The sequence below is a fragment of the Lissotriton vulgaris genome, chromosome 7, assembly GCF_964263255.1.
Source record: "Lissotriton vulgaris chromosome 7, aLisVul1.2, whole genome shotgun sequence".
NCBI classification, from domain to species: Eukaryota; Metazoa; Chordata; class Amphibia; order Caudata; family Salamandridae; genus Lissotriton; species Lissotriton vulgaris.
In genome coordinates, this window is record NC_141695.1 from 1,405,647,294 (window position 1) to 1,405,670,750 (window position 23,457).

At 44.8% G+C, this 23,457-nt stretch overlaps 1 protein-coding gene across 1 annotated transcript in view; it reads right to left on the reverse strand.

Moving 5' to 3' along the window:
• Positions 1–23,457, reverse strand: part of LOC147705732 (uncharacterized) — a 338,142-nt gene that overhangs the window by 210,514 nt on the left and 104,171 nt on the right. The window contains exons 5-7 of the mRNA XM_086932177.1: positions 19,534–19,674; positions 19,122–19,282; positions 8,435–8,533 (exon numbers count right to left, since the gene is read on the reverse strand). Coding sequence (XP_086788303.1) covers positions 8,435–8,533; positions 19,122–19,282; positions 19,534–19,674 — 401 coding nt within the window. The remainder of the gene's footprint in view (positions 1–8,434; positions 8,534–19,121; positions 19,283–19,533; positions 19,675–23,457) is intronic.

A 23,457-nucleotide genomic window follows, 5' to 3' on the forward strand; every position in this document is an offset into this window, starting at 1 on the left:
TACACATTTCAGGAGCACGTTTCTTTTTGTTCTAGTGAGTAGGGTTATCTCTTCACACGGGGGAAGGGATACACCTGGCTATATTCCAACAGTCACACAGGCGACTAGTCGTTACAGCTATAACTCTAAACACAGGGAGGGGATACACATGGATACAATCTAAGAATCACATAGGATACTAGTCATTAGAGTTATCTTCTATCTACACAGGAGGGATATGACTGGAAACACTCTAAGGGTCACATAGGGGTGGTAGAGAGTACAAAGGTCCACTGCAAACACTAGTGATAAGAGTCAACTACATACACATAGGAAGGGATATGACTGGTTAAACTCTAGGAGATGCATAGGGGTGGTATATGGTGTAAGGACTTCAGCGAATACCAAAGCTTAGCATTATTGCAATCGGTCAAAGGTCTACTGCATACACTAGTGATTAGAGTTATCTCTATATACATAGGGAGGGGATATGACTGGATAAGCTCTAAGAGTCACATAGGAATGGTATATGGTGCGAGGTCTAAAGCAAATACCATTAATTAGAGTTATTACAATAAGTCAGAGAGCAGAGTTCCATAAGTGTGGATGCAGTCACAGCACAAAGGGAGGGTGGGAGGGATGCAAGGGTATGGAGAGAAGGGGAGGCACAACCGGGAGGAAACATTTGAGGATCATCCACGGGGAAAAGGGTTAAGGCCAAGGGCATGGTAGGAGGGCTAGAGTCCAAAGAAACTGTCCGAAAACAGCAGCAAAGTGTCGGTCAGGACAGAACAAAAGTCCAGAAGTCCAGGAGAGAAGGTGGGAGCCCAGGTGGAAGATGAAGCAAAGGGAAGAAACATTTGAGGATCATCCACGGGAAAAAGGGTTAAGGATGAGGGAGTGGGAGAAGGGCTAGAGTCCAGAGAAACTGTCCGACAACAGCAGCAGGGTGTCGGTCAGGACAGAACAAAAGACAAGAAGTCCAGGAGAGAAGGTGGAAGCCCAGGTGGGAGATGAAGTTGGAGGCCAGCCGCAGGTGCGTCGCCATCTTGGAGAGCCTGCGGTCATCCGGCTCGATGGGCGTGAGAGTGCGCAAGGTGGTGGAGGTGTTGGTGCGGTCACGCGTTGGCCATGGGGCGCTGCCCAGGCATGTTAAGAGCAGGCCCCGCGTGGCGGCTATCTTCGCTCTGCGGTCACTGGCGGTTGCCATCTTAGGTCCAGGCGAGTTGCAAGGAGGGTGGTGCGAGGGGGAGCCGCCGCAGCACTAGGGGCCAGTTGTGCACCCCCTGCCCAGATATGTTAGCGGGAGGCTCCGCTAGGAATCAGCGAGCAGCCAGCGACCCTACCTCCCGGGTTGTTGTCGTCGGGTGGGCACCTCACAATAAGGCACTGCAAATGTCCAGTAGATCGTAGAGGTAGATGCAGGCGAGGGTCACTGCCAGGGATCCTTGAAGAGGGCTCACCCCCGCAGGTATGGGACACAGAGAGAGCTTGCGGGGTCGCCTATGGGAGAGGCAGTAAGCGCTGGGGCCAGATGGTCAAGTAGAGGCGCCGACCGATAGTTGCAAGTCACACCCGGCCGCCATTTTAAGGTCAGGCAGGCGTGGGAAGGCTGATTGTAACCGGGGCCGCCCCCGGTGTCTTGCCGCTACAGAGGCCCCCGGAGACTATCCTCAACTAGAGGCAGCCCCTGCGTCCCTCAGATTTCGCCCGTCAAGCGTACCTCCCACAGAGAGTTGAGGTCATCGGCGCTCTCATCAGGGCTCCGGCCGCCATTTTGCCCGCGGCCGTCCTCTCCTCGCGTCTCCTCACAGATCCAGCCGCTACAGCGGCACCAGGGGCGATCGGAGCAGCCCCGCAGGTGCCCTGCACCTTCCGCTTCCTATGGGTGCCGAAAACAGCCCACGGGCCACTGGGGAACCGCCAAACCAAGCTCCCGAGCAGCGCCGGAGCCGAGATGGATCACGACCGCCCGGCTCGGCTCCGCCCCCACATGAAGGCCCCTTGAAGTTTACCATTCTTGCGTTGGGCCGTAACGGGGGAGTTTTATGGCATTTACAGTGGAATGCTAGAAGCCTCCACTATGTTATGTGTATCAGGAGAGGCAAACAAGCCGCTCTGCTCAAGATTTCTCCCTCATGCAACTTTTAGTACCACCTATCTCCCTGGAGTTTCTGTTGGGCTTCCTTTCTTGCTTGCGTCTGCTGCTGTATTTTCACCGAAGTTTCGGGGCACATCCGATCCCCATTGCAGATAAAATAATCTGAGAGCTTGCACACACACAAAGGGGGTTGCTGCCTGACCAGGGGTGGGGTGTGTTGGGGAGGGGGGGGGGGGGGGGGGGAGACATTGCATGTGAGGAAGTGAATTATTTTGTTGTGAAGGGTAATCTTGGTTAACTAAGGTACCATCATTCGTCATTGATGAGGCTTAGGCAATGCAGCTTTCTTTATCAATACTGCCCTTAGGTGCCTTGAATTGTAGTCGGTTAGGTTGTAGATACACATGTGTCTTTTCGTGCATGGTTCTGGATGCTCTCAACTATATAAGCAGGGGCCCTCGAGGTAGTTAGTGGGGATGCACACAAAGCATGTATTTTAGCAGGCCATCATTCTTGCCTGTAAAGTGTAAGTAGATAACTTTGTGGCAAGTGTGACTAACCGCAGAGTGACAAAATTGTGGGTCTAAAGGTACTTTAGATCCATCCCTTCGTAGGCACTCAAAGTATTGTCTCCATATCATAAGAAGACTTCCACACTATAATTCAATTCATTATTTGCTCATTTTATTTTTTTATTTTTTATTCATCCGATGTAATTCATATCTGTTTCCTTTTGTCATACAATGATTTTTGGCATTTTCATAATCATGTCAAACATTGTCATCTAAATCAGTCCAATGCATTTCGGGCATGCAAATGTGCCCTTCATCAGGGAAATGACACTGTCAAAAATAATAATGATATTAATCAAAAAATAAATTCACTAATATAAAGTACATAAGTAATTATGTAGCAGTAAAAACGTGCTTAAACCAACAGTTTAAATGTAGTGGGTGAGTGCATGGTAAATCGTGATAACCTAAATTGCATGCAGGGTGTTTTTTAACAAAAATGATACGTGATAGCGGTTTGTTTAAACTCACATGTCCGAAGTTTCCAAAGGTAGGGAAACCTGTAGAAAAATACAATAAAAGAACAAGGATCTAGCGTCTATTTATCATATCTATGACAATTCTAACGTTCGCGCTTGTCAAAGACAGCCGTCTCAGTAACTAACCTTCTGTGGCGTGTGAATGCCGATTCACGCGGGTCCTCTCGTCCGTGCGAGCTGGTACATAAATCAGCCGTGTGTGTCTGTTTTTAAAGCGAGTTCCGGTCATGTGGCACATGACGCTGTGTGCTCATGGAAAAAAGACTATGCGAGCGAACGGTCGCCAATAATCGCGTGCAAACAAATGTGCACGTTAATGCGGTGTTCTGGCCAGAACCATGTATGACGAAAATGTGTGTAAAAAATGATAGTAACCTAAACTCTCTGAAGATTATATAAATCATTTGATTTTATTATGAAAAAAAATTATTAATCCGGAAAACTCGGGATTCGAACCAAAAAGGATCACATAGGGGTCGTAGGAATTAGTGTTGTGAGCCATCAGTGAGGATGATAAAAGTAATGTCAGAATGTGAGTGTCTATTCAATGTGTGAACCACACGCAGTATACACAAGATACAGTCAGATACAAGCAATTAATATGTTTCTTCATAGGTAACATGCTAATTCGATTCTGTCATTTAACCCCATTGGTTTCTGGGTAGACAATTTTTTTATCCAATAGTTCTCTCTCATCAATAAAAAGTTATTGTTGTTTCTCCCTTCGATTTTTTGAACTGTTTCCAATATTATAAATTTAATTTGTGAAACGTTATGACTTGCTTCTGTAAAATGTTGTGATAGTGCTGATTTTGTGTTCTTTAGTCTTATGTTTGATCTGTGTTCCGTTAGGCGCACTTTAATACGTCTCTCAGTTTTACCCACGTACATTTTGCCGCAGGGGCATCTGATTCCATAAATCAAATTAGTTGATTCGCAGGTCGCATTCACTCTTAGTTTTATTGGGAAACCTTTGGAGGGGTGGTTGATTGTATTTCCTTGAATTATACTGTTACAGTTCCCGCAATTTAAACAGGGTTTTGTACCAGTAAAAGTAATGTTGACTGGAATTTTCTGTTGTAGAATTTCTCCTAGGTTTTTGGCTCTTGTGTATGCAAAGATTGGAGGTTCTCTGAAAGATTGGTTAAAATCAGGTTCCATGTTCAGAATTGGCCAATGTTTCATAATGGCTTGTTTGTATTTCTTGCTCACCGTGGAGTATTTTGATACTACAACCATTCTTGTCTGTTGAGGTTTGGTTTTGCTGGTTAATAACTGTTTTCTTTCCATTTGATCAATCCTCTTTTTAGATTCGTCTAATAAAGATTGTGGATAACCTCTCCATGTGAATTTTTGAATCATTTCATCCAGTCTGATGTTAAGTGTGTTTTTGTTCGAAGTGATTCGTTTCACTCTAGCCATCTGTGAGAATGGTAAGTTGTTAATCAGATTAGGTTGGTGGAAACTGGAGTATAGCAACATGTTGTTTCGGTCTGTTGGTTTGATGTACAAATCGGTCACAAATCCCTCAGGTGTTGTGGTTACCTTTACATCTAGAAAATTGACAGATGTATCAGACATGTTCCATGTGAGTTGTATTCTTTGGTCATGCTCATTGAATTTCGTTAGTTCCATTATTAGTTTCTCTTGTGTGTTTGTCCATATGATAAAGTAATCATCGATATACCTGATCAATAGTTTCAAGTTGTTGGTCCATTCATTATTGGAGAGTATATGTCGGTTTTCATACCATTCCATGAAAATGTTCGCATACACTGGGGCTGCTGAATTGCCCATGGCCATGCCTGACAATTGTTGGTACCATGATTCCTCTACTTTGAAATAACTATGGTATAAAGTATAGTACATTAGTTCCATCAAGAAGATTTGAAAATCGTGATCTAATTCTGACTTCAAAAGAGCCGCTTCCATTGCTTCAATGCCCATGTCATGGGGGATACTCGTATATAGGCTGCAGACATCTGCTGTGCATAGAATTATTTTTTGTGTTGGATCCCATTGCACTTGTTCAAGAATTTGTAAGAATTGAGTAGTGTCTTTGACATACGTGCGCATGGACTGTACAATAGGTTGACAATACCGGTCTATGAGTTGACCAACTGGTTCGTGCAAACTCCCTCTAGTAGACACAATCGGTCGCATAGGGGGGTCATAGATGTTTTTATGTATTTTCGGTTGCATTCTCAATGTAGGACTTTTTGGGTCAATAGTAAGTAAAAAGTTTTTTGTTCTTTCTTCGATGATCCCCTGTTGTAATGCTCCTTGAATGATTTGCTTTAGGGTTTTTACATATTCCAATGTTGGATTTCTATCCAATTTACAATATGTTTTCTCATCTGAAATATGTTCTTTGACCTTTTGTTTATACATTTCTGTATTCATGATGACGATGGCGCCACCTTTGTCCGCTTTGGTATATGTGATTTTTTCATTGCTGGCCAATTTGTGTAGGGTATCAAGATCTTTTTGTGTAATGTTTTTATTTTTCGGTTTTATGTGTTTGATTTTCTTCAGGTCTTGTTTTACTAGATTTTCGAATAGGTCCAGTGTTTTGTGACTGGTTGGAGCTTGAAAGGTGCTGTGGGGTCTTAATCCTACTAATTGATCTTTTTGTTGAAGTGGTCTCTCCGGTAATGTGTTATCAAAGAAATGTCTCAGTTTGAGTTTTCGCATTAGTTTGAAAAAACTCACTTCAAGTTCCAGATTGTCAGATGTGGTTGTCGGTATAAATGATGTGCCTTTTTGTAGTAAATCCAATTCATATGAGTTAAATTGATGGTCACTGATGTTGATGACTAGGTGTTTTGTGGAGGATTCTTTTTGGTTTTCTTCTCCTTTTCCTTCTCTTTGGCAATCACGGTCATGCTTCTGGTGTTCGGTGGATCCCTGTCTTTGTCCTTTGCCGGACCCTCGCCTGGGTCTCCTTCTTGTGCTTGACCTTGGTCTAAAACAACTTGAAACTATTGATCAGGTATATCGATGATTACTTTATCATATGGACAAACACACAAGAGAAACTAATAATGGAACTAACGAAATTCAATGAGCATGACCAAAGAATACAACTCACATGGAACATGTCTGATACATCTGTCAATTTTCTAGATGTAAAGGTAACCACAACACCTGAGGGATTTGTGACCGATTTGTACATCAAACCAACAGACCGAAACAACATGTTGCTATACTCCAGTTTCCACCAACCTAATCTGATTAACAACTTACCATTCTCACAGATGGCTAGAGTGAAACGAATCACTTCGAACAAAAACACACTTAACATCAGACTGGATGAAATGATTCAAAAATTCACATGGAGAGGTTATCCACAATCTTTATTAGACGAATCTAAAAAGAGGATTGATCAAATGGAAAGAAAACAGTTATTAACCAGCAAAACCAAACCTCAACAGACAAGAATGGTTGTAGTATCAAAATACTCCACGGTGAGCAAGAAATACAAACAAGCCATTATGAAACATTGGCCAATTCTGAACATGGAACCTGATTTTAACCAATCTTTCAGAGAACCTCCAATCTTTGCATACACAAGAGCCAAAAACCTAGGAGAAATTCTACAACAGAAAATTCCAGTCAACATTACTTTTACTGGTACAAAACCCTGTTTAAATTGCGGGAACTGTAACAGTATAATTCAAGGAAATACAATCAACCACCCCTCCAAAGGTTTCCCAATAAAACTAAGAGTGAATGCGACCTGCGAATCAACTAATTTGATTTATGGAATCAGATGCCCCTGCGGCAAAATGTACGTGGGTAAAACTGAGAGACGTATTAAAGTGCGCCTAACGGAACACAGATCAAACATAAGACTAAAGAACACAAAATCAGCACTATCACAACATTTTACAGAAGCAAGTCATAACGTTTCACAAATTAAATTTATAATATTGGAAACAGTTCAAAAAATCGAAGGGAGAAACAACAATAACTTTTTATTGATGAGAGAGAACTATTGGATAAAAAAATTGTCTACCCAGAAACCAATGGGGTTAAATGACAGAATCGAATTAGCATGTTACCTATGAAGAAACATATTAATTGCTTGTATCTGACTGTATCTTGTGTATACTGCGTGTGGTTCACACATTGAATAGACACTCACATTCTGACATTACTTTTATCATCCTCACTGATGGCTCACAACACTAATTCCTACGACCCCTATGTGATCCTTTTTGGTTCGAATCCCGAGTTTTCCGGATTAATAATTTTTTTCATAATAAAATCAAATGATTTATATAATCTTCAGAGAGTTTAGGTTACTATCATTTTTTACACACATTTTCGTCATACATGGTTCTGGCCAGAACACCGCATTAACGTGCACATTTGTTTGCACGCGATTATTGGCGACCGTTCGCTCGCATAGTCTTTTTTCCATGAGCACACAGCGTCATGTGCCACATGACCGGAACTCGCTTTAAAAACAGACACACACGGCTGATTTATGTACCAGCTCGCACGGACGAGAGGACCCGCGTGAATCGGCATTCACACGCCACAGAAGGTTAGTTACTGAGACGGCTGTCTTTGACAAGCGCGAACGTTAGAATTGTCATAGATATGATAAATAGACGCTAGATCCTTGTTCTTTTATTGTATTTTTCTACAGGTTTCCCTACCTTTGGAAACTTCGGACATGTGAGTTTAAACAAACCGCTATCACGTATCATTTTTGTTAAAAAACACCCTGCATGCAATTTAGGTTATCACGATTTACCATGCACTCACCCACTACATTTAAACTGTTGGTTTAAGCACGTTTTTACTGCTACATAATTACTTATGTACTTTATATTAGTGAATTTATTTTTTGATTAATATCATTATTATTTTTGACAGTGTCATTTCCCTGATGAAGGGCACATTTGCATGCCCGAAATGCATTGGACTGATTTAGATGACAATGTTTGACATGATTATGAAAATGCCAAAAATCATTGTATGACAAAAGGAAACAGATATGAATTACATCGGATGAATAAAAAATAAAAAAATAAAATGAGCAAATAATGAATTGAATTATAGTGTGGAAGTCTTCTTATGATATGGAGACAATACTTTGAGTGCCTACGAAGGGATGGATCTAAAGTACCTTTAGACCCACAATTTTGTCAGTTTACTAAATGCCGTTGGACCCTCGGCATTACTTTCTAGTGCACCAACGAAATTGAGGAACCAATAAAAACAAGTGAAAAAACAAGCAGTGCATTCATCCCACCCGAATCAATTTATGTACTAACCGCAGAGTAACATACCTTGTTTGGGTTAGGGATGTAGATTGTCGGCATGTCGAATCCACACTTATTTAGCCCGGGCCTCTTGCACAGTTCCTGAACGATCTGCATCAACACGCGCTAGAGGGCAAGAATATTATCATAAGATGCACAAATCACTGGAGTGAACATATGTTAGGCACTACTCTTGCTCGAACTAAAACGTCATGACCAACTTTTGTGCCGTTTTATAGATAGCACCCAGGTGGGCCAGGAAACCCATCTCAAGCGGTTACAACCTTAAATTACTTAAATAATTACCACTATACAAAAGATTATCGCCATATGTAACTCTCAGTGCTCTCAAAATACAAAAAACAGGAATGCTTCCAGTTCAAGTATACATTTATTCATTAAAGCTAGTCATTTGCTCAGAATATACCCAGTACTAGCTGCATTCCATACGGAGGAGTGTCTTAAGGGTGCTATAAATCATCAAATGTGCTAAAGGTTTAATGCAGAAAATGTTGCATTATGCCAGGTCTCTGTGAAGACCTGCGAGAAGGCACTATAACTCACACTTGCAATGGAGGTAACTAGCAAGATAGGACCTTAGCCAAATTCCCAAGGAGCACTCAGATTTTAAACAAAATACAACTACTTATCCTGACTCAATTTAGTTGCTATCTACCCGCAAACCTGATTCAGCAATACTTGACATTATTTGGGTAAGCAGAATGCCAGAGTTTTGGTCAGTGACTTTAAGGTCAATCGTCGTGATATTTCCCTGTCCTCAGCAATATCAACCAGATTCTTGAGACAGGTTAGACTCTTAGACAACCTAGGGCTAGATGTAGGTAACTTGGAAATACCGATTCCTAAATACCGAATTTTACCGATTCAGTATTTAGGAATCGGTATTTCATATGTAGGTAATGATTCGGTAAAAAAAATACTGAATCTTTAACATTCCTGATTACCGAATCGGTATTACCGATTGGGTAATAAGGAATATCTACCAATTCATTCCTATGAGCCTGGAGGCCCATAGGAATGAATGTGAGGATATTCGGTATTACCGAATCGGTAATACCGGGAGGTATTTCAAGGGTTCAGGAACCCCTGAAATGTGCATGTGTGCACATGTGGCACACATGCATGCCCTAAGGGCATGGATGTGTGCCACATGGCACATTTCAAAAAGCAAAAAAATGCTTTTTGAAAGGAAATCCCTATTTACCACAAACTTGGATTTGGTGGTAAATAGCGATTCCTTAAGGCTGAGGTGCACTGTTTTAAGTGCTACCTAACACGAACAAGATACAGCTGTAACTCAAAACAGAAAAGATGCAACAACCTCCGAAACACCAGTAGGCTAAAAACACTGAAGACAATGATCAACCGGACTCTACGAAGAGTAAAAACAGATCCGTCCCTCCTCCAAGAGCTCAGACAGCTAAAAGGAGAGCGCAAGAAATTAATATGGCAGCAAAAAAGGGAAGAGGAAGAGGCATTTTGGGGAAAACTCCTATATGACGCCAAAACAAATCGCAGTGCTCAGTTCTGGCAAAAGATCAATGCTCAGATCAATGGGAAAAACCGAGGGATTGATTCCCAGGTGACAGAAGATGACTGGACAATCTACTTCAGCACTCCCTTTAGTGAGACTAAAGAATGGGGGAAAGAAACAGGCACTGACAATGGAAAGATGGACGAATACCCGTCCCTACACCAAGAATACTTGAGAATGAATAAAGCTGTAATAATCACGACGGAACAAATAATTAAAAGGATCACAAAAGGTAGAAGAGACGGAGCCCCTGGTCCTAATGGAATACCACCAATAATATTTAAGCAGGACCCAAAATAATGGCCAACTAACCTCAAACCAATGTTCGAAAAAATCTGGCAATCATCTACAATCCCACAATCTTGGAGGGGGGCAATAATATCCCCAATCTACAAAAATGTAGACAGAAAAGATCCCAAAAGCTATCGGCTAATAGCCCTTCTAGACAACGAGGCCAAGTACTATCCAGGCCTCCTACTTCAGGAATTAACTCTATGGGTAGAAGAAACTTCAACAATCCCGTTTAACCAAACCGGTTTCAGGAAAAACATCTACCAATATCATAGCCCTGTCACTACTGATTGACTCAGCGCAAGAAGGAAATTATCCCTTGTACCTGTGCTTCATAGGACTATAGCGCTGCATTCGACCGGGTAGACAGAAACCTGTTGTGGAAAAAACTGAAAAGAATGAACATCCCAGACAATCTACTGAACCAGCTAATACTCCTGCACAGCGACACATGGGTCCAGGTCAAACTAGACCCTGGAGAGTTCTGAACTAAGAAAATTCAAACCTACACAAGAGTAAAACAAGGCTGTGTGTTAGCGCCAACCCTATTCAATCTCTTTATGGGCGAACTATCCACAAAATTAAACGCAAACAACTCACATGCTCCAAAATTAGGGGGCAAACAGCTTTCTTGCCTATTTTACGCCGATGACCTGGTGCTGATCAGTCGGACACAGATTGGGCTACAACGGCTCCGCGACATCACTGCGGAATACTCCAAAGCTAACAAACTCTGTATTAACTACAGTAAAACAAAAATCATGCCCCTTAATTATCGCAAGAAATAAATCACCATTTAGATGGTACTTGGACTCAAACAGACTGGAGACCACAAACAAATATTGTTACCTGGGAGTGATTATAGACGAAAGGGGTAGCTTTAAACCACAACTGGAGGAGATTAAGAGGAGAGGCCTAATGATAGCAGCATCACTTAGGAACCTTAAAATAAAATCATTGGCCTAAACCTCTCTCCCCTCCTACAAGTGATCCAAGCCAAGCTGATTCCATCGATCACATATGGAAGTGAAGCAATGAGAGGGAGGGACACGGGAACTCTGAACAGAGTAGTCTCAAAAGCAATGCGGATCATGTTCGGTCTTCCGAAATACATCTCACCGGCACAGATCTGCCTAGAAATTGGGTTGGCCAAAGAAGAACTTGCACGAAAGGGAACCTACCTTAAGACCTGGCACAAAATAAGCAGAGGAGAGGAAAACACCCTTAACGCACTCCTCTGGAAAGAACTACAAAGTAAAAGTGACTGTCCAGCAAGACATTTCCTGGAGGATGCCATCAACCACCTTGGGGCAAGGCAGCTATGGGACCTTCAAGGGAGCCCGTCAGGTATAAAAAAAAAATTGTCAAAAAAGAATCCCTCCTGCAAGACAAAGCTTCATTAGCTAAGAGAGCACATGGCTGGCTGACTGTGCAAACATACAACAAACTTACTCCACAGGCGTACCTGGTGAACAGTTTCTCCAAAACAACAAAAGAATCGTTTTTAAAACTACGACTTGGATTGCTACCAGAGCGGGCCACATGGCCCCATGGCTGCGGCCACCAAAACCAGCAAAATGCCGCCTGTGCGGAATGCACGAGGAAAACATCACACACCTCATAACCATCTGCAAAGAGCTGCAGCAAGACCGGAAGAACTTACTGGGACCCTTATTCTGAAACAAAGGAATCAGGTCCTGCAGAGAAGCAGTTTTGAGCTGCTTTAGAGGAGATGACGTGCAAATGGCCTGCCGACTGGTAAAATACCTCGGAGTGGCAGAATCCAGGCTCAAAACGACGAGAGCACAAGTGGACACCGACATCACCGATACAACATCATCTGCCTCTAGCCCTCAGACCGGGCAAGAGACCCACACTGACCAAGAACATTAAAGTACTTTCCCCAAGAGGCACGAACATTCTGGGAGATAGCCGGTCCGTCCCCGGAGGGGAAAGAACAACCCACTTGCCGGAAGCAAGCGCTTGGACAGATACACAAATCTTTATCTAAAACAGAAATTTACTTGTACTTCACGCTGGATGAACATTGTCCCACTTTTTATGGTTTTAGACCGACCTTTTTAACCGGTTTTTTTTAACTGACCATTTTCTTTTATTGCTAAAAGCTATTTGTAATGGTTTTTATTAACTGTACAATAAAGCATTTACTTACTTAAAAAAAAAGTGCTACCTACATTGCATTTAAGGAATCGGTATTTCCGATTCCTTAAATGCAAGGCCATAAGGAATCGGTATTAAGGAATGAATATGCTACTTACCAGTATGCATCTGTTCTTGGCATGTAGGGCTGCTGACATTCATATCTGTGCATAGATCGCCACCTAGTGTTGGGTCCGGAAGATTGCACATTGTTGTCCTGGAAGAGTCTTCGAAGTATCACGAGATAGGTGGCTCCTCCCTTGGACTACAGTGCGCATGGGCATCGACTCCATCCTCAGATTGTTTTTAGACATTGTGACCAAGATGGAGTGAAACTCAGTGAATGATGACCATGCTAGAAGTATATGTGAATTCTGCAGTTGCTACAGGCGCCGGGGAGGAGGGCGGGCGATACGAATGTCAGCAGCCCTACATGCCAAGAACAGATGGATACTGGTAAGTAGCATATTCGGTTCGAGGCATGTGGGCTGCTGAATTCATATCTGTGCATAGAATACATAGCAGTCGCTCCATTAACGGCGGCCGCCCGTGCCAGCTGCAGCAGTTTGGAAAAGTGTTTTGAGAACAGCCTGCCCTACAGCTGCCTGCTGTTTGGAGTGCACATCAACACAATAATGCTTTGTAAATGTGTGTGTGGTAGACCATGTGGCTGCTCTACATATGTCTTCCAAAGGAATGTTTCCAAGGAATGCCATAGAGGTCCCCAACTTTCTGGTGGAGTGGGCCCTTGGTGGAATGGTGAGAGTACGTTTTGCTTTCAGATAGCAGATCTGGATACATTTAACAATCCACCTAGCAATACCAGCCTTGGAAATAGGGTTACCTTTGTGGTGTGGTGCAAAGGCGACAAAGAGTTGCTTAGTCTTCCAAAAATTCTTGGTCCTATCGATGTAATACATCAGGGCCCTTTTGACGTCAAGGGTGTGGAGCATCCACTCCGCCAATGACTCCGGATTTTGGAAGAAAACAGGCAATTCAATTGTTTGGTTAATATGGAATTGAGACACTACCGTAGGAAGGAATTTAGGGTTAGTGCGAAGCACCACACTGTTAGAATGAATTTGAATAAATGGCTCTTGGATAGTTAGAGCTTGGAGCTCACTAACTCGTCGCAGTGATGTAATCGCTATGAGGAAAGCCACTTTCCATGTCAAGAATTGAATCTCGCAGGAATGCATTGCTTCAAAGGGAGGACCCATCAGCCGGGTGAGGACCACATTGAGGTTCCACTCCGGAGCTGGTGGAGTCCGCGGAGCAATGACTCGTTTGAGTCCCTCCAGAAAGGCCTTAATGGCAGGCACCCTGAAAAGGGAGAGGTGCTGCCTGTTCTGGAGATAAGCGGCCATTGCTGACAGATGTATGCGAATGGAAGCATAGGCCAGATTACATTTGTAAAGATGGTATTCTGAATAGACGCATCTAGCGGGTTAATGTTGTGGTCTGCACAATAAATGACAAACCGCTTCCATTTCGCCGCATAGCATGCTCTGATAGTGGGCTTCCTCGCCTCCCGAATGATGTCCATACAGTCGGAAGGCAAGTGCAGGTAGCCAAACTCTAGGACTTCAGGAGCCAGATCGCCAGGTTGAGCTGTTGCGGATCTGGATGCTGAATGTCGCCATGGCTCTGCGTCAGAAGGCTGGGTGTGAGACGTAGCCTCTGATGCGGTACCACGGATAGTTCCAGAAACGTGGTGTACCATGGTTGGCGAGCCCACGTTGGAGCAACCAGGATGAGAGTCATCGAGTGCTGCAGGAGCTTGCGTGCCACCAGCGGTATCAAGGGTGCTGGGGGAAAAGCGTACGCAAATCTGACTGACCAGTTCATCCATATCGCATTGCCCTGCGACTGTGGGTGTGGGAATCTGGCGGCGAAGCTTTGGCATTTTGCGTTCTCCCTTGTGGCGAAGAGGTCGATCTCTGGATGACCCCACCTTTGGAAGTACGGTTGGAGTACTGATGGATGTATCTCCCACTCGTGCATTTGGTGGCTGTGCCTGCTGAGCAGGTCCGCCATCTGATTGTCCTTGCCCGGGAGGTGTTCTGCCATGAGGAAGATGTTCCTCTGAATGGCCCACTTCCACATGCTCTGAGGCAGATGAGACAGCTGCGGAGAGTGTGTTCCTCCCTGCCTCTGAATGTAGTGCATTGCCGTCATGTTGTCCGTCCAGATCAACATGACCTTGTTGCACAGATGTACTTTGAAGGCTTTGAGTGCCACGAAGATCGTCATCAGTTCCAGAACATTGATGTGCATCTTCCTCTGCTGTTGCGTCCATAGTCCCTGCACAGTGTAATGGAGTACATGAGCTCCCCAACCCTGGAGAGAGGCGTCCGTCATCAGGATGATCTGTGGCACAGGCTCTTGGAACGGTCGGCCCTTGCAAAGGTTTCGTGGATTCCACCAATGCAGAGAGTTGTATGCCCGACCGCTCACCAACACTAGGTCTTTCAACTGCCCGTGAGCCTGAGTCCACTGACGTGCTAAGCACTCCTGAAGCGGATGCATATGTAGCCTCGCGTGCGGGACTATGGAAATGCAGGAGGCCATCATGCCAATCAACTGCATAAACACTCTTGCTGGAAGCGAGTGTTGAGGTCTGAATTTTTGGATCAGCGATTGAATGCTGCTGACCCTCACTGAATTCGCCTGCGTTGTGGCCGCCAGAGTGTTTATGGTCGCGCCCAGATACTGCCGTACGTGGGCGGGCTGGAGGTGGGATTTTGGGTAATTCAGTGAGAATCCCAGATCGTGCAGGAGGTGAATGGTGTGGGACATGTGGGCGGCACACTGCTGGGATGACTTTGCTTGGATGAGCCAGTCGTCCAGATAGGGGTAGACGTGTATGTTCCGTCTCCTGAAATGCGCCGCCACTGTCGCCAGGCACTTTGTGAACACCCTGGGTGCCATGGTGACACCGAAAGGCAAAACCTTGAACTTGTAGTGCTGGTTTTGGATGGTGAACCTGAGTTATTTCCTGTGTGAAGGGTGCAGTGGAATGTGAAAGTACGCCTCCTTTAGGTCTAAAGTTGCGAGAAAATCCCCCTGCCTGAGCAACGGGAGCACTTGCTGCAGGGTCAGCATATGGAAGTGCTCCGACAGGATGTAGTAGTTGAGTGGCCTGAGGTCCAGGATGGGCCTGAGGGACCTGTCCTTCTTTGGAATCAAGAAGTACAGGGAGTATACCCCTGTGCCTCTTTCTGGCATAGGCACGAGCTCTATTGCCCCTTTTTGCAGCATGACGGTGACCTCCTGCTGCAATAAGTGCAAGTGCTCGTCCGACATAGGACGGTGCCTTGGGGGCATGTTGGGTGGAGTGGATGTTAACTCCAGACAATAACCGTGTTGGATACGTTTTCTGACCCACCTGTCCGTGGTGATGGACTTCCAGACGGGCAGGAACTGCTGGAGTCTCCCCCCGACCGGTGTTGTGTGATCGGGGGGCAGTGACAAGGCGTCACTGTTTGCTGGTGGCAGAGGACCTTGAGCTGTTGCCACGTCCTCTGCCCTTGGCGCTGTTGCCACGATATCCACCTCGACTCTTGTTGGAGTAAGTAGTCTGGGTGTTGCCTTTGTACTACTGCGTGGACCGTGAAAGCTGACCCCTGGAGACGCCTCTAGTGGTGGAGCGAGGGAAGGACCCACCCCGAAACTGCTGGGACTGTAAGGCACCCATGGATTTAGCAGTGTCAGTGTCCTTTTTCATTTTTTCTAGGGTGGTGTCAACCTCTAGGCCAAACAGGTGATCTGGGTTAACCGTTTGGTTCAGGATGGTGGTTTGGATGTCTGGCTTAAATCCAGAGATTCTCAGCCAGGCATGTCTCCGAAGCATAACACTGGTGTTTATAGCTCTGGCCGCAGTATCAGCTGCGTCCAGAGCGCACTTAATTGAAGCGTTAGAGATTAGCTTCCCTTCTTGAATCAGCATCTCAGCCCCTTCTTTGTATTGATCAGGCAGGTGTTGCAACAGGGTCTCTAGTGTATCGTAGTGCGCCCTGTCATAGCGCGCTAGAAGCGCCTGTGTGTTAGAGATGCGCCATATGTTGGCTGCCTGTGCTGCTACCCTCTTCCCCGAAGCCTCAAAGACCTTGGATTCTTTGTCTGGGGGAGGAGCATCACCTGTAGTCTGAGAATTGGCCCTCTTCCGGGCATTCGAGACGACAAGGGAGTCCAGAGGCAACTGTCCTTTAATGTAGGTAGGATCAGTAGGCGCTGACATGTACTTTTTGTCAATCCTAGGGTTTATCACCCTTGCCCTGGTTGGTTCTTTAAAGATCTCAGCAGCATGCTTTAAAACACCTTTTAGCATAGGCAGAGTTTTTACAGTCTTTTCTGACACCGAAAAAGTGTCAAAGAGGAAATCCACATCCACAGGGTCAGCATGCAGCTGTACATTGTGATTGTTTGCGGCCCGTTCAATGAGAGCATTGAAAGCAGCAGAGTCTTCTGTAGGTGAAGTCTTTGCAGAAAAGAGTTGAGGGTCTTGTCCTGAATGAGGATCCCCAGGGTCACCACCAGCTGCCCAGGGCTGATTTGTATCCTCAGGGTCTGTATAGACTGGATAACTATTCATCCTCTTCATCTCCCTCACCAGCGTCCACATCGGAGTAAGTGGGCGACACATCATGAGTGTGGTGAAAGGGGTTCCACCAAGACCGGAGAGCAAGCAGAGTCCTCCTTCTTCTTGAGAGGGATCTTGTAAGACTCCAGTTGGGGTTCTGGTGTGATTTTCCGCTTCAGGAAGGAAAGCCTGCCCGTTTCGGCATCGATGAGGTGTTCCTGACGCTCATCCCCCGAAGGTCGTCGAGGTCGCGGGCCGTGGACCACTGACGACGCCTTCGGCGCTGAGGAGACCTTTTCGGGCACGGCGGCCACTGCCTTAGGAGTGAAAGCCTTCGGCGCCGTCTTAGGTGGCAACGTGAAGAGGATCGGCGTGGACGCCTTAACTGGTTTCTCCACAGGCTTCGCAGGCGGAGGGTCCTTTGGTTCGACCGCCGCGGTGCCGTCCTTGATGCGCTGCAGGGTGTTCAACACCTTTTTGGTGAACGCGGCGGATGGACGCGCTGGTTCAGCGGGGTCCTTCGAGGCCACTTTCGGAGTAGAGTCCTTCGAGGCCGCTTTCGTAGTAGACTCACGAGCCGCAGCGCCCTTGGCCTTGTCGTGCGGACGCGGGGCAGAGAGGACCTTCGGGTCATCGAGCCGCTTCTTTGGGTCACCGAGAGTTTTCTTCGGTTCGTCGACAGCCTTCTTCGGGTCGACAAGGCCCTTGCCGGTGTCGACCGTCCTCGGCGCCAGTATCGACCACCTTCACTTTAGTCTTCGGCGCGGCAGACTTAGTCTCAACGCCCTTGACTAGACTTTTCGGCTCGACAGCCATCTTCGGCGCCGAAGCCTCCGAAGCCTTCGATCCAACCAAAGCGATGCGCACTTTCGGTGTCGATGCTTGCACCTGCGCAGTATCTGGCATTGAGACCGTAGGTTTCACTTTCGGTTTTGTTTTGCCAGGGAGTGGCTCGGTAACAATGTCCGTGGCCGGGCCCGAAGGCGGGGCCGTGGAACCCATATCGAGGTCTTGGGTAAGGCCCGAAGGCGATCCCTCGACCTGGGCCTTATAAATAGGCACAGCCCCAGAGTCAGTCTGAGGAAGCTCCTCGTCCAAACTATCCTCCATGGCCCCGAGGGCACAGTCGTTGTCTCCTACCTCCTCGATGACGTCTTCGCTTTCGAACACCTCAGCATCAGCGTCGTAGTCATCTTCGACGTCCGACGCGGGGTTTGACTCCGAGACGTCCTGGATATATTCTTCCTCGACATCCCCAGCATCGAAAAATGTCCGCAGGCCCCGAAGCAGATTGCTGGGCCTCGAGGCGCGCAGCTCGCCGAAGCTTAAGTGTCTTCTTGGACCTGAAGCGTGAACAGGCCATACACTTGGCGTCATCATGGTCCGGCGACAGACACTTGTTGCACACCGGATGGACGTCGATGTGGAGGTACTTCGAGTTACAGACCGGACATCTCTTGAATGGACTTCGGTCCATGATGGTTGGTCGATAAGTCAGGAGCGTCGACTAGGCCTTCCGCGCCGAGAGCACGCGGAAGTACAAAAAAACCAGCTCGGAGCCGAGCTAGAAAAAGTAAAGCCGAACGCAAGACAATACCGACGTATAGCCTAAAGACCTTTTGGTCTCAAGAAAGTTTTTCTATCGATTCCGACAAGAGGGAAGTAAAGACATCCGAACCCAATGGCGGAAAAAAACAATCTGAGGATGGAGTCGATGCCCATGCGCACTGTAGTCCAGGGGAAGAGCCACCTATCTCGTGATACTTAGAAGACTCTTCCAGGACAACAATGTGCAAGCATCCGGACCCAACACTAGGCGGCGATCTATGCACAGATATGAATTCAGCAGCCCACATGCCTCGAACTCAGTATTTACCGATTCCTTAATACCGAATCCCCCCTACATCTCAAAAGCCTAAATACCGGTCAGTAATGCTGAAATTTACCGAATTTCTGCCTTACCGACACATAATTAGCCACCTACATCTAGCCCCTAGTCTACTATCACTTCCCATATTGTTGCTGCTAGTTGTAATCCAAAAACGGAGATATCCATTAGTTTTTCTGAGACTGCTTTGTCTGCAACCCCCATTTTTACCCATAGATCCACTTTACCCCATGGGCACCTGTCTGTCACTCTCTGTGCCAGCCTCATCTGCCTTGCTGAGGTAGAAGCGCAGTTTGTCCCCATGGTGCTCGTTGAGACGCTCCACAATGTTCAGGGTTCTCTTGCAAAGGGCTTGACCCATGGGATCAAAGAAGACAAAGATGAGGTCACATAGTTCGCCTGAAAGAGAGGGTAAAACAAACAAACAGGATCTTTAAAGTCTGAACCAGCTACTCTATGAAGGTCCTCAAATGAAAAAGACAGTACGAGAAATGAATTGACAGTGCCAAAGCTCACAGTATGCCCAACGCAATCCTAGTTTTGGAACAAAGTGAGGAACAGATATCAGGTTCTATGTATGCAAGCCAATCTTGGTGACAGTGCGCTTGTACTCGTTATGCTCTTCCCTTGCTCCATCTGCCGGCACTCACCTAACCATAGAAGGGCCTTGTCCACATCAAAGGGATATTTCATGTCGCCATCCACTAAGCCTGGTGTGTCCACAAACGTGACTAAACTGAACTTCTTCTGCTTAGAGGTGGAGATCTCAGTGCTCAGGTACTCGGATACACCTGCAGGCAAGAAAGCTCTTAGGTTACATATCACACTACTGAAATCTTCAGACCTGCCAGCCCTTTCTACCTACAACCCGCTCTTTGGAGGTAGCATGGAAATAGGAGAACAAAAGAATCGGAATAAAGGGAGAATAGCTTCCTGGACCTTTCAAAGGCCAACAGGTGCTTGCATCTGCACAACCATTTAGAACATTTTAAAAAGTGGTTAAACAAGACACATAAGATGGACTGGACGTGATGTTCTGATCATTCCAATGCATACTTTCCACAAATCCCACCCTCAATGATTCCCTGGAAAACCATCTTTCAAAAGAAGACAGTGCAAGTCCACGGAATTCTCTAGACTATGCTCTGTGTCAAAGGATCAAGTCATGACAACTAAACCACTAAGGAGAATATCACTGCGGAAAATCTGTCCCATAATGAAAATACACTACAAAAAAGAAATATATGGTGTGGGTTAATAGAAGGTTAATTTATAGGGTTAGGAATACATTTTTGATTAAAGTTAGGTTCATAGTTGCTGTGAAAATTATGAATAAATGGAGTTAAAACACTGAGGTTAGCGATAGGATAAGGGGTCAGTTTAGGTTGTATTTACAGTTTCAGATTCATCTTTATTTGGATACAAATTTATATATCCATAAAACCACAAGTGTAAGTATTAGCATATTACAATGTTACCCAGGTAAGGGGGGGATCAGTTGAATAATAAAACATCGAACAAATCCATCATATATTACAATATAGCTTAAAAATGCAATATAAAGAGTTAAAACAAATACATTACATAATGTAAAATTAACAGATACAGGCTTCAGAGGGTACACATTGAATTATGAGCACGTACTGCAGTTTTCAAAAAAGAACCTGCACAGAAGAATCGCTCTTCATCCTCCAAAGTAATAATTTTCCTATAGGCTGACTTCTAGTTAATTGAGGGTAAAGTCTTAAAAATGGCATAAAAACATTTTGGTATATTTTAGATAAAATGTACAGAAAATTAAAAAATGCAACATTAATTTATTACGTTGTTCATTACAAGGGCAAGGCAAATAATCAAGATTAGAATTGTACCCCATATTCCTCCATTTCATATATGGTTTTATAATAAACTGCATATAGGGCCTTCTGTAGATTTTATTTTACTTACACCCTCTGAATCTTTCAGATTTAAAAATATACTTTCAAGATTCTTACTAATCAAGCTCTTCCTGACAGCAGAAAGCCAGGGTATTTCCCTTCCGTCACAATTAAGGCAGTCTGTTATTATTTCCCTGGATTCTTCCAGAGAGCGAGCCAGAATGTAGTGGGCGAGGATTAATGTAATCTTCAATAGAGGACAGTTTCAGTTCACTGTGACAGGCTTACTGTGATGAAGAGAGAGGAGCACCCAACAGTTTGCAACAATATCTGTTTTCTTCCCCCTGGATGCTATCACACTGTCAGAAACCCCAAACTTCTGCACCATAAGTAGCGGTAGGGGTGCATTGTAGTTTAAAAATCTTAATAATGGCTGAAACTACCTCCGTTTTTCTGGGTTGGGGAGGCAAAGTATGTTTGTAAGGTCTTTAGAAACCATTTTTCTACTGTGCGCCACATGGTCAGCTCACAATCCATTTGCTGCAAAAACCGGACCCAAGTACGGAAAAGTGCAAGTGCTCTATAAACTTTGTGTCTAAAACAATATCATTACAGTACTTTTTCGCCCCACAAGCCATTAAAAAAGATTTCTTAAAATTAGTACATAGGTCCAAACTAGCCATAAAACAAAGCCAAGCACCAGACACGTGAAGCATTTGGTGTGCGGGCCATTAGGACCGCAACGTCGGTATACAATAGGGCGGGGAGTCTTATCATTGATACTAGGGACATCAGAAGTGAGCGATATCAATGACTTGCTCAAGTCATTGATATAAAGAATAAAAAGGAGAGGGGCCAGGACACAACCCTGCCTGACCCCTCTACCAGCTTTGATGTCACTGGATACCTCGCCGCCCTTACTGATCCGCACCCGAGCCTTCAGGTCCTTATGTAGCTAAGCTAAAAAATGTACTAGGCCGTCATCTAAACCATATTTTAAAAGGATAGAACAAAGCTGGGACCGGTTGACAAAATCAAAGGCCGAGGTAAGGTCCATAAAAGCTAGGTAAATTGGGGGATTTTTTAGCTATTGTATATTTACCAATAATCAAATTGAGGTTTAGGCACTGCTCAACAGTGCTGATTCCGTTTCTAAACCCCAACTGACCATAATCTAGAATATTACCCTCCTCACCCCATGTCCTAATCTTATTGAACAGGATCCTCACCAAAATTTTCAATGTGTTATCAAACAGGGAGCTCGGCCTATAACAACTACGGTTGGAACGGTCTCTTTTTAAAAATTGGCACGATAATGCTAGTTGACCATTTATTTGGTATTGGTAAAATTGTTAAAAATATTCAATAAAAAAGGCGCCCAGAATTCAGGCTGATTTTTTATAAGATCGATAGGCAGACCATCCAGGCCTGAGCCTTTGTTGCCCAGGCTGTTGGATTGCGTCCTCCACTTCGGACAAAGTTATCTGAACCCTGGTAACAGCTAGATGCTCAGTAGAGGCCCTGTTTTGAACTGAGGCTGAATATACCTTGGAAAAGTGGGCCTCCCATGTCTCACTGGAGATATTACAGCTAATCGAGGACAGGGGATGTCCCAAGGACCTCATGTCTAACAGCCGACCAGAAGCCATTCCAGTTGTTTAGCGTAACGGCACATACGAGATGGTCCCAGCGTTATTTAACTTTTTCCTCCTTTCTTAGCATGATGACTGCTTTATAGCGTGGTCTAAACAGTTTAACAGTCTGATCTCTGGGATGTTTTGCAAGAGCCCTACGAAGATCCCCATTTGCTTCTGAGCAGTCGCTATTGAACCATCTAGGGCCAGAGTGGGTTTCCTTAATGGGCCTAGATAACGTGTTTAATGCCCTTGCATAATTGCATAAAGGCACTGACTACAACAGGATTATGATATTTAAAAGACAAACAGGTATCAACTGGGACCGAATATTCTCTTGCCATCTTACCAAATAAGACCGTGTTATCAACGCCGCGCCACAACAATCTAAGCTTGTCGGTACACTCTTTACCATATGACGGCCTGGGGGAAGAGTCTCAATATTAAGCTTATAGGGTTATCATCCCCGTGAACCGTGGCGGATGAGCTCAGTTTTAAGCAGACAATCTTCTTGTGAGGGGGATATAAAAACGTAGTCAATTATAGATGCACTGCTCTGCCTCTATATGTTGGTATAATATGATTGTCCCGTTCAGAACCTGAGGCGATCTCCATTACATCTAAAATGTAGTTAGAGCATAAATAGTCTGTTAGTTCAACCCCCTAATGCATAATGCAGCCTTACTGATAGAGTGGATAGCTGTATCACTTCCACTAAATATCTTAGCGCTGAAATCTCCCCATAAACAGATACCTGCAAAACTCCTTGGATTCTGTATGGTAAAAACGAATTCAAACAAATGAGTAAAATTCACATTTGATGTGTTTTGGAAATCGTTATAAAAATTCATTAAACAAATAGAAACCACTCTTTTATAAATAATGGCCTGAAATTTACCATTGTTAGTGTCAAGGACCCTTACACTACCACCTGCAGAAATGTTTACCCAAATTGAAAGGTCACCTGACTGGCAGCCTAAGTTTGGAATAGGGACAACAATATTAAAGCACTCAAATCCCTCTAAAAGTAATCACGTGTAGCCCTTGTCTTCTGAAACATTGA